Source organism: Mandrillus leucophaeus, unplaced genomic scaffold (assembly GCF_000951045.1).
Source record: "Mandrillus leucophaeus isolate KB7577 unplaced genomic scaffold, Mleu.le_1.0 Scaffold361, whole genome shotgun sequence".
Classification (NCBI taxonomy): Eukaryota; Metazoa; Chordata; class Mammalia; order Primates; family Cercopithecidae; genus Mandrillus; species Mandrillus leucophaeus.
Window position 1 is genome coordinate 2,598,890 of NW_012103821.1, and position 11,500 is coordinate 2,610,389.

Genomic DNA, 11,500 nt, shown 5'->3' on the forward strand with positions numbered 1-11,500 from the left:
TTCCGCCCTGTATAGCTAAGGGAGGAAGCTGAGTTTAGTGGTTAGTGCAATAGACTGAGTCAGCAAGTTTAGTTTCTATATTTGGTGATGTGATTTGCTGAAAACCTTTGTCAAACCAACTGTGTCTAAATGATGAAAGGAGTCTTTGTTCTCTTATATCTAACCTTTCTAAACTTCTGTGTGAATACTATCTTCATTGCTACTGTCCTGAAACTCTGAAACATCTCTCTGGGATTTTTCTCCCTTATATTCTTTCAGAGAATCAATAAACCAAACCAAACAGCAGCAAAGCAAGACAGAAACTAAGCCAAATACCAGGGCCTCAGTGGCCTATGCACACAGGTACACACACAGGTATAGCACAGGTTATACACGACCTGGCAGGGCCATGCACTCAGGTGAGAATAAGAATGAAGACCTCTGGAGCTGTGCCCAAATAAGCACCAGGCCCTTGCATAAAGTTCAGCAATGAGAAAGAGCAAAACTGTCCATTACAGTATAAACACAATGTTGGACATTTAACTTTACCATTAGGATTAACTTTAGAACAAACATCTCCCCTTCCCCAACAGTCAGATATTTAATGTAAAAAGGGGGAAAAATGTGTTCCCTGTTAGCCTGTTGGGGGCAAAATATTTTGTGGGGTAGAATTTTCCTTAACCAGGTGCCTACTACATTCTGCAACTTTGTGAAGCCAGCTTTGTTTGCAGCCAGGCATTACTTGGCTTATGTCACATCATGGGTTGAGTGCTTTAGGGGGATCTAACCAAAGGATAAATATTTTTTAAATATTTTAAATAATTATATTCCATCAATGGAAAAGAATGTTTATCAAGCCACTGTTAATAACTCCAAAACTTTTTCAAAAGTTCAAACATTTATCAAGAGGAAATTGATAAAAGAAATTATAGAGTGGAAGTAAAGTTAAATATTATGAAGTTAAAAAAAAGATGTGACTCTATACTTAAATCAGGTTTAAAAGACAAATAATGGCAAGAGAAGACTGTGTTATATGATTCCATGTATAAAATGTTTTAGATGTTTATGCATATAAATATATGAAGAATTATTTGAATGCATCATAATAAAATATTAATATCAATTTTCTATAGAAGTGAGACTTCCAAGGATATTTATTTACTTCTTTATGCTTTTCTGAAACATCTTCTAATATAAATTTATTATTAAAGATACAAACAAGCTATTGGCATTTAAATGTTTTTGCATTTTTGTAATAGAAAGATAAGCAAATAAAAATTAAACATCACCTCAAACCCAGGAGATAGGCACTGTTAACATTCTTCTGTATTTAATTACCCATTATTACACAAATGGTATAATATGTACATAATATTTTATATCCGGTTTTTCCACTTTACAGTGAATTACAAGTCTTTTTTCCAAGCTATTGTCTTTTCGTTTTTTTTTAATTCCAGTTAGTATTTTATTGTATGGCTATATTATGATTATTTAACCAGTCTTCTATTTCTAGAAAGTTATATGTTTGCCAATCATCTGCTAGTGTAAAAGCACTTGGATGAACATCTTTATAACCCAATTATCAACATTCAGAGAACTTTCTCCAAGACAGTAGAGGATGGAGTCAGCCTATCATCAGACAAAGGCCCAGTTGTTTCCTATGCTGCCAAAAGCATAGCTCAGTCTCTCAGCCATGTCTCCTAGACCTCCAATTAATACTCCAGGGTAAAACTTGCCTGTCAGTTGGGCTTGCTTCTCTGGATTCCCAGAAATAGGCCACATAATTCCTCATGATTTTGTCAGCTCATTGTCACTTTAAGGCGATTAAAAAACAAATTTTGTCCAATATTTTCAGTGTCTTTGGTAAGTTATTCCAAATATCAGTATCTCATCGCAAAAGTGAAAATAGAACATCTTTTTTAAAACAGTCATCTGTCACTTCCTCCTTGATACTCTCGGTAGTTTCCCTGGGTCCTTAGATAAACCTAAATCCCTCACTAGGAGCTACAAGGTCTTACACACTCTGCTTCTCACCTAAATCTCAGACCGCATCTCGCTCCACATTGCTCCTCTTTCAATAAGCTTCTGTCACTCTGTGGTTCTGTCAGTCCCCACCTCAGGGCTTCTGCAGCGCCTAGTCCCTCTGCCTAGAACACTGTTGCTCCAGATGTTCACTTGCCTACCTACTTCTCTCATTCAGGTCTCAGTCCAAACACTACCTTTTCTAAGAGGCCTTCTCTGACCATCCCATATAAAGTATTAAGTTGGTGCAAACATAATTGCAGTTTTTGCACTTCAAAGTCATGGCAAAAAACTGCAATTACTTTTGCACCAACCTAACAGATTCCACCACTTTCACTCCTTATCACTCTACGTGGTTTTATATTTTTAGCTGCACTTATCGCCCTGCCATTTATTTGAATCATGTATGTTTCATCACGCTATGGTTTGACTGTGTTCCCCAAAGTTCATGTGTTGGAAATGTAATCCCTAATGCAACACTGATAGGAGGTGGGGCCTAATAAGAGGTGATTAGGTCACAACAGCTCTGCCTTCATGAATAGATTAATGTCATTATCTCTGGAGTGGGGTGGTTATCTCAAGAGTGGGCTTGTTGTGAAAGTGATTTCAGTCCCCTCTTGCTCTCTTACTCTCTCTTCTCTTTCCACCCTCCGCCTTGGGATGACGTATCAAGAAGGCCCTCACCAGATCAGATCCCTGAAGTTTTGACTTCCCAGCCTCGAGAAATATAAGAAATAAATTTCTGTTCTTTATAAATTACCCAGTCTCAAGTATTCTGTCACAGCAGCACAGGACAGACTAAGACACATCATCTCACACTAGAATGTCAGTTCCATCAGAAAGAACCTTCGCCGTACTCTATCTTATTCACCACGCCATGTGTTGCCAGCACCTTTAAAAAACGTTCCTTAAGAATTATCCTCGGCCGGGTGCGGTGGCTCAAGCCTGTAATCCCAGCACTTTGGGAGGCCGAGATGGGCGGATCACAAGGTCAGGAGATCGAGACCATCCTGGCTAACACGGTGAAACCTCGTCTCTACTAAAAAAATACAAAAAACTAGCGAGGTGGTGGGCGCCTGTAGTCCGAGCTACTCAGGAGGCTGAGGCAGGATAATGTCCTAAACCCAGGAGGCGGAGCTTGCAGTGAGCTGAGATCCGGCCACTGCACTCCAGCCTGGGCGACAGAGCGAGACTCTGTCTCAAAAAAAAAAAAAAAAAAAAAAAAAGAATTATCCTCTTTTCAGACATTTTCCAAGTATGCAGTATGGGAGAAGGAGGTATGAGGGGAGGAGGCCATGGGAGGAGGAGAGAGACTGGATCAAAAGCAAATGTTTACATAAGATCTGGTGACAGAGCCTGGCAGACCAGTTATCATAAGACTCCAATTATTTTCCAGTTGCTGTGTGACCAGCTGCAAGTCATACCACTTTGCCTTTCACAACATTTCAAAATACATGTCACTCAGTTTTCCAAACCAGTTCACCAGCTTCATCAGCCCTTTCTACCAACTCACTTCACCCATGACCCACCAAATGGCAGTGAATTCTAAGAGGGCAGTGTTAGAAAAGGAGAACAGAGAATTCATGAAACCCAAGGAAACACTATAATTATTCTCATGAACTTAAAAGTGAATTCAAAATGGAATAGGCATTAAGAATCATTGGTTTATGAGCAGCAAGAATTGAGTAATAGTCTAAGTTGACTTGGCAGCATCAAAATCTAGGTGCCAACAAGATGGTTCTCAACCTTTTCATGGTCATAGCACAATTTCAAATACCAGAATTTTGAGAAAACAGTTAAAGAGATTGAGACTCAAGAAATCCTTGACAATGTTAGCAATAGATGCATCATCATAATCACTACTAGCATAAAACAATGCTCATTTTGCCTGCAAAGATCTCACAGTGGCAATTCACTACAACCATTCATCCGCAGGCACTCGGACTTCACTTGAAGAGAACAGTTGATGCCCTCATGGTGCTCAAGGACATAATACAAAAGTTGTCATCTTTCTCCTGTATATTTTTCTTTAGTGAGAGGCTGACTTGTGTTAAACTGTCTTTCTTCTGGCAAATCATATTCTTCACCATGTTCTACAAACACCTCAGGTCCAGTTCTGCTTGACAGGCATTGCCTGTTAGCAGAGTGCTTGGTTGCAGTAAAATAAACTGTATACATTGATCAAAACTGGGTAGCCTATTTTTTGGTGGCCAGAGTGCCATGACATGCCAGTTTGGAAGCAAGGCTGAATTTCTTACTTCCTATTTCAAACATCCTTATCCCACAGTCATCAAGCGCACTATTCTGGGGTAAGAGACCTGATTAAAGTTGAATCATTTGTAAAAAAGTAAGAAATATGGTTTTAATAAAGTCGATTGAAGCAATATCATAACGGGTCTTAAATAATATAAAATGTGCTAAATAGACGTCAGGAATCCATTAATTTATTAACAAATTCGTTCATTTAACAAATATGTATGAAGCATCTTTTGTAAGTCAGATTCTCCCCTAACTGCATACTAGAGTGTGTGTGTACTGTTAGAAACAAAGTCCCTTCTTCATAAGACTTACTTTCTATTGCAGAGACAGACAATACCCAAAAAAATTAAGAAATAAAACAAGTAAATGTATAGTTAGAACTGATGATAAAGGTGAGGACTATGAGGAAAAAATAAAGAAGCTCAGGGAGAGAATTCGGGGGAGGAGTGGCAGCTCTGATGCATCATGTGGTCTGGGAATGACTCACTGCTAGGGTGACCTTTAGGGAAGAGACTCTAAGGAAGGGAGAAAGTGTGGGCTGCAGCCTCCTTGGGGAAGAGTGTTTCAGGCCGAGGAAACAAGTGCAAAGGCCCTGAGGCAAGAGCACATTTGCATCAACATTGGCCAAGGTTTGAGGGAATATTTGAGGGGACAGTGGCAGATGAAATAAGGAGGGGGTGCTGGGAAGGTGAAAGACACAGACAAATCAGATAGAAACTCTATGAAGATCTTAGCTTCTACTCCTAAGTGAAATGAGAGGCCAGTAGAGGGTTCTCAACAGAGGAGTAACATGTTGTAACCTGTGTTTTAAAATGATAGCTTTGGGAGAATAAAGTTGCAAAATGGCAGAGAAGGGGAGAGATGATGGTGTTGTCTGAATGAGGGTGGTATCTGTGAAAGAGGTGAGAAGCAATTGAATTCTAGGTATATTCTGATGGTAAAACAAATAATTTGCTAATGGATTAGATTTAAGATGGGAAAGAAATAATCAAAGATTAGACATTTAGCCTAAACACTGGAAACATGACATTCCCATGAATCCAGAGAGAGAATACTGCAAGAGGAACAGGTCTGAAATTTTTAAACATAGAACTTCAATTTTGCAAACATCCCATGCTGTCCAAATTAAGAGTCACTAACTACATGTGGGTACTTAAAATTTACATTTTAGTTAATAAAAACTAAATTAAAAATCTAGTTCCTCAGTTGCACTCAACACATTTCAAGTGCTCAATACTCACTTAGGGCTAGTGGCTACCTCAGTGGACAGTGCAGATATTAAAGAGCATTTCCGTGTCACATAAAGTTATATTGGGCAGTGCTGGTGGGACATTAAGCCTTTACTATATTATGGGTCCTGTGCTAACTTTCATTTTTGTCGTATTTTTTATTGGACAGTGTTAACTTAGACTTCCTATGTGAATTTCAATCATGCTTATTTCAGTCTCTATGCTAGGGTTCTTCATTCATCCACATTTTCCACTTCTCAATCATGTTTGGTTCAGGGAGAATGTCAATAAACGCATATGATTATGAGAAGCAGAAAATGTGGATGAAAGAACCCTAGCATAGAGACTGAAATAAGCGTGACTGAAATGGAAGTACATGCAATTTTTACATTTTTCCTAGCCACATTAAAAAAATGGGTAAAATTAACTTTATTACTATAATTTATTTTAATATGCAATCAATACCAAAAAATTATTAAGGCATTTTACTTTGTGTACTAAGCCTTTGAAATCCCCTATGTACATCTCATTTCAGACTAGTCACACTTCAAAAGTTCAATAGCCATATATGACTCATAGCTACATATTGGACAGCACAGGACTAGAGTATCAGTGAGTTGAAAACCTCCACTGACTGCTAGCAGTGGGTAATTCCTAAGAGAAGATGCTTACCAGTTAACATTTCTTCACATGGAGGGTGGTTTCAGAAGTCTCAATTAGTATACTTACGGACTTTAGACAAGATCTCTGCAGAAGCTGCAAAGAGGCAGCCTTGTAGAATGACTGAACACATTGAGTAGACTTGATGAGATATAGGTTGTCAATCCAGCTCTACTACCTCCTATCCTTGAACTAGTTAGTCAAAAACCAGTTTTCTTACTTGCAGAATGGATATAGTCATACTAGTCCTTTAACGTTTGCCCTAAAGATCATTTATGCAAAGCTTTAGCTCAGGGCCAACAGCCTGCTTCTCCAAATGTGAACTGTGGATATTTGCATTGGGGACCAAGAAACAGAGACTCACTAGAATTCTGATTATTCTATATATAGTATATTATTTATATGTGTATATAAATACACACAAAAAATATTTTAGTCAATGCTGGTTAATTAAACCTTTGCTCTAATTTGAATCATAAAGTTTATGTTGTAGCCACCTTTTATTGAGAATGGTCTCTGCCAGAAATTCAAGATTCCTGAGTTCATACAAACTTCAAATAGTATAGGGAAAGCTTAAATAATTGGTACAGTATTTCCTGTAAGAGTAGCTATCTAAATTGCTAGAGTGTCATCTTAATATAGTACCCTCAAGACTTCCCCAGCCTTTACTCAGTTAATAATTATTAAAACTCATCGCTAATTTCCTGTAAGGTTTAAAGAATGCATACAACATGTATTAGCACAAACACATTTCTTTATTAACCAAGGGATGATCCTAATTAATCCAACACACTTTGAAACAGCTACACGTAAAATGTTTGTGATAAAGATAATTGAACACAGTAATGAAAAAAAAAAAAAAAAGAAACAGTATGGAGATTTGCTCATTGAACTGAGCTTGGTCATTCTCTTAGTTAATTCCTGTCCAAAGTGATGATGGAATTTTTATTCTACTTTTTCGTAGATCCGAGTACAGGTGACATTGTTCATGACACAGTCCTAGGAGAAGGAAAGACATTAAAGAGTTAGGTTAGCCTTATATTCCAGCAGTGGTGGTGTTAAAACATTAGAATCAAAGTCCCACAAAATCACGTAATCTAATTCATAGATGGAGAAAATTTCTTTCAGGATTCACAGATTTGAGAGAAGCTAGAAGCTGTTGTTTTGCTTATAATATGCATGTTTTACAGAAAACTGATGTGTTGAATATATCTTTATTCTTTTGGTCATGGCAAATATTCCTTAAAGATACCGAAAAATGTGTGTCTAAGAGAGCAGTTTGGGGGCTTGCCAAGATTTCACTGTAATGTGGCAGCAAAGCAAGAACTCCCCCAGACGCCAGCCAAATCCTCTGCTATGTCATGTCACTTCTCTATCTCCACTAGGACTTTCTTAATAATCAGTGTTCCTGGCCGGGTACAGTGGCTCCAGCCTGTAATCCCAGCACTTTGGGAGGCTGGGACAGGTGGATCACGAGGTCAGGAGATCGAGACCACCCTGGCTAACACGGTGAAACCGTGTTACTCTACTAAAAAAAAAAAAAAAAAAAAAAACTAGCCGGGCGAGGTGGCAGGCGCCTGTAGTCCCAGCTACTCGGGAGACTGAGGCAGGAGAATGGCGTGAACCCGGGAGGCAGAGCTCGCAGTGAGCTGAGATCCGGCCACTGCACTCCAGCCTGGGCGACAGAGCGAGACTCCGTCTCAAAAAATCAGTGTTCTAGTATTTAACTTGTTATTTTTTTCTTCCAAACTGAGTTCTGTTAATGATCAGTGATACAGAACAGTTATGTGAACTACGAATGCACACAAGAAGCTAAGACACAGCAGTTTGACACTTACCACCACTAATTTCCCATCTTTCAATTTTCTTGTTATTGTGCTTTCCTTCCCATCCCACTCCTGATGCTGAACCAATGCACCATCTGTAAAGCTGCAGACAGTCTGCAAAAATGAAGTATATGTTTTATCTTCCAAGTACATTATAAGAGTTTCCATGACTCATAACCTCATTAATTAACATTTTTTTTTCACCTTCTCCTTTCTGAGTCTACTTCATTAACCCATATTGATTTTATTCACAATAGTTTGTGGTTTTCAACCTAGTAGCTTATAAAAGATGCCAATTCTACGATGAAGTTGATACTTTTGCTAATGTGACAAAACTCAATTCATAACTTTTTCATTAAGTTCTTGCCTATAAACAGTAAAATGTTATTGACACAGCCTATCATTCTAGAAGCTTCTGCGATTTCATAACATGTCATGACTGACCTGAGTTTTTCTGCCATCAGCTGTGGTTTCTTCAAATTTCTCTCCCAGGGTACAAGAAAACTGTGTTGTTTTCAAAGTGCTCTCAGTTTTTATGGTGAGGTTTTTGCCATCACAAGTGATGATACAGTCTGGCTTGGCCATTGCGCCCATTTTTCGCAAAGCTATTCCCACTCCTGTAGAATGTTAAGTCATGTTAAACAACAGGAAGACCAAAGTTATCATTTACATGATAAAAGCAATATAATTCCATTGTAATGCTTTGTGCAGCATATTTTCACTTATTTGCTCATTGATAACTATTGTAAACACATATCCCATGGTATGAGCCAGCACTTTACATATATGAAACTCAGGTAAGCTTACAACAGCCCTGTAAAAGGCAGATGTTACTGTCTCCATTTTACTGATGAGAAAGCGAGGTACTGAAGTAACTTGCCCAAGATCGTTCAACTAGACAGTGATGGAGCTGGGAATCAAGAGCACGGGCACCCTGGCTTCAAATCTGAGCTCTTGGGCACCCTGGCTTCAAATCTGAGCTCTTGGCCACCCTGCTATGCTGGCTTTCAGAAAGTTAGGGAAGAAATGCAGACTTTCAAATTTTATTTACTGAAAGCAGTTGATAGAAAGTGGAGATAAAGCATTCAAAATTGCAAATTCAGGAGTTCGCTCAATCTTTTTCTTTTTACTGGATTCTGCCAACCATTACATTCTATGACTCCAGCACACAGTCTGGCATATAAATGCTCTCGATAAATATTTGATTAGTAGACTATACAAATTAGAAATCGATCCTGAGATACTTGAACAGCACAATCTTTTAAAAGTCAGCAGCACAATCTTGATGCTAACAAATGGGGGAAAAAAATCCTACCTTTGAATATAAAAAATATTTCATAGCTTTATAAATCAATAGAAATTTATAAAATACCATATTAAATTGTATGTTAATTTATGATCTATCAATTTCCCCTTAACGTTAACATGTAATTTAGGATCTCTCTCTTTCCCCTTAGAGTTAGTTAACATGTATAAGGAAACCTTAGATCCAGGCCAAATCACTGTTTCATAAATGAGACTACAACCTACGCAGGGTGATTGTCTTGATGAAGAACTCTCAGCCAGGCTTTAAAGTTCCCCTTGGAGCCTTCTCTTTGGCCAGCTCAGGGCTGGTGCCTTACGCTGTTAATTGAGTCATTATTTACTCTCACTTTGGACAAATAAATGGGCTCTGCTCTGTTCACATCCTGACTGCTCCCTAATGAACTGAGTCTTGACAACCTTCAAGACTCCAGAATCCTGGAAACAAGCCCTCCATACCTACACACAATTTGCTTTCTACAATTTGTTCTCTGGGCCTTAAACTTGTACACACACACACACACTGTATTTATTGGACATGTGCAGTAAATCGCTTTTTCCAGAGTCATCTTGATGTAGGTTTACAAGGAAAAAGAAAAATACTGCCTTCTTACTTCACTGATAGTATCATAAATACACTTATGATTCACCATAAACCAGCCTTAACACCACATTGTCTTGGATAAAGGGTACTGAAGGAGTGATTCCGAAGTGCCACGGCGACAAGGTATCAATAGAGGGCCACAGTAGTTATTTCACCAGCGAGCAACCAGTTAACATTTGTGGATACCGGCTTCTGAAGCAACCTTGTAAGTCCCAGCCGTTCCTTAGGCCTGGAAGCTCCCTTCCAGAGAGGATCCATGCTATGCTAACTCCATCTCACTTCCTAGTGGCCTGTGACAAAGGTCCATTTTTGTTTGCAATTTATCCAGTTATCTCAATCAGCATGCAATCTGTCACTGGCACAGAAAAGGACAGTAATTTATAATGAAGCACTGTTTTGAGTGAGAGAAATGAATCTTACTACTGAGATTCTCCTCCCTCAGAACGCTTTCCGCAGGGCCACACCCATCTTGCATGCAGTTTGCCGCAGCAGGGCCAGGCAGTTTCTGTTACGGTTTTCCAGCAAAGCCCACTGCCCCCTTCCCCCTCACCCTCAAGAGGCAGAGACCAGGATGGCAACACATGGCCACCCCCAGGCACAGTCGGCCTCATTGCGCTCCTCCCACAGGCCACCCTCCCACTGCGGTGCCCCGGCCCGGCAGTGCCAGCAGCAGGTCTGCACCGCCAGTGCCACGCTTCTCGGGGGCCCTGGTGTTCCATGGGGTGCCAATCCAAAGGGTTCGGCTCAACTGCTGAGGGCGAGCAAAGGACCTGGGGGAGATGGGGCTGACAGAGGAATACAAGCTGAAGCTGCAGCGCCGCTCAGACCCGTCTACAGGATTTCTGCGGGAAACTGCGCGCCAGCACCGCGTCCCCAAGAAGGGAGGGCAACCTGCGCGCCAGAGAGGAACAAAAGATGCGACAGGGAGGGAAAGGGGAGTGGGTGCTGCCACGATGGGGTAAATGGAAGAGCCAGGATAGTAGCAGAAAGGGGAAGGATGAGTAAAGGAGGAAAACAGGGAAATAGAGGGTCGTCTGGAGGCGGTCGAAAGAAGTGCAGCGTGAGGTGACGGGTGCGCGCACTAAAGGACAGGAAGCAATGCAGAGTGGCTGCTGTTTGGGCGAGGGGAAAGAAGCATAAGAGAGGTAGGTGGATCACGAGGTGGACTACCTCCGGAATCTTGCGGCCCACGGGCGGGCAGGAGGCGCGCACGCTCCCTGCTCCTAGACGCCTGCCCGCGTGGTGCTGCGCGCGCTGCACCCAACGGCCGCGTGGTGGGGAAGATGGGAGGGGTTGGGGATAGGTCGCCGAGCATCTCCTGCCCCGGAATCTGGCACGCTGACTGGGACCGAAGGACAGACGGCCACAAACACGCCACGTTGCAGGCGCTGCCAGGTCGGGTGCCTCACCTAGCTCCTTCATGTATTCATCAAAGCCTTTGCTATCCACCAGGCGCCATCTTCCTTCCAGCTGCTGAACTGTGGCCATGGTGGGCGCGAGCGGACTGACGTGCAGAATGGGGTCGGCGTCGGCGTGGCAGCGTGCTGTCCTCATTAATCTTTTACATAGAAGTTGTTGAAAGAAAACTTTGCCGTTTAGTCTTTAGGCAAAAGAATATT

General features: G+C 40.9%; 1 protein-coding gene across 1 annotated transcript; it reads right to left on the bottom strand.

The window, feature by feature from the left end:
• Positions 1-6,883: 6,883 nt before the first annotated feature.
• On the bottom strand, positions 6,884-11,429 carry FABP5 (fatty acid binding protein 5 (psoriasis-associated)). The gene is made up of 4 exons (XM_011989774.1): positions 11,291-11,429; positions 8,420-8,592; positions 7,988-8,089; positions 6,884-7,148 (listed from the first exon to the last, which is right to left on the bottom strand). Exons 1-4 carry the CDS (start codon positions 11,367-11,369, stop codon positions 7,095-7,097), a joined length of 408 nt encoding a protein of 135 aa, XP_011845164.1. The 5' UTR covers positions 11,370-11,429; the 3' UTR covers positions 6,884-7,094.
• Positions 11,430-11,500: the final 71 nt, after the last annotated feature.

Excerpts from the sequence above, each read along its gene's own strand:
- FABP5 (XM_011989774.1), bottom strand. The coding sequence starts at position 11,369 with ATGGCCACAGTTCAGCAGCTGGAAGGAAGATGGCGCCTGGTGGATAGC. Across the intron at positions 8,593-11,290 it reads TGAATACATGAAGGAGCTAG|GAGTGGGAATAGCTTTGCGA; the intron begins GTGAGGCACCCG and ends AACATTCTACAG. Across the intron at positions 8,090-8,419 it reads CTGATGGCAGAAAAACTCAG|ACTGTCTGCAGCTTTACAGA; the intron begins GTCAGTCATGAC and ends TCATTTTTGCAG.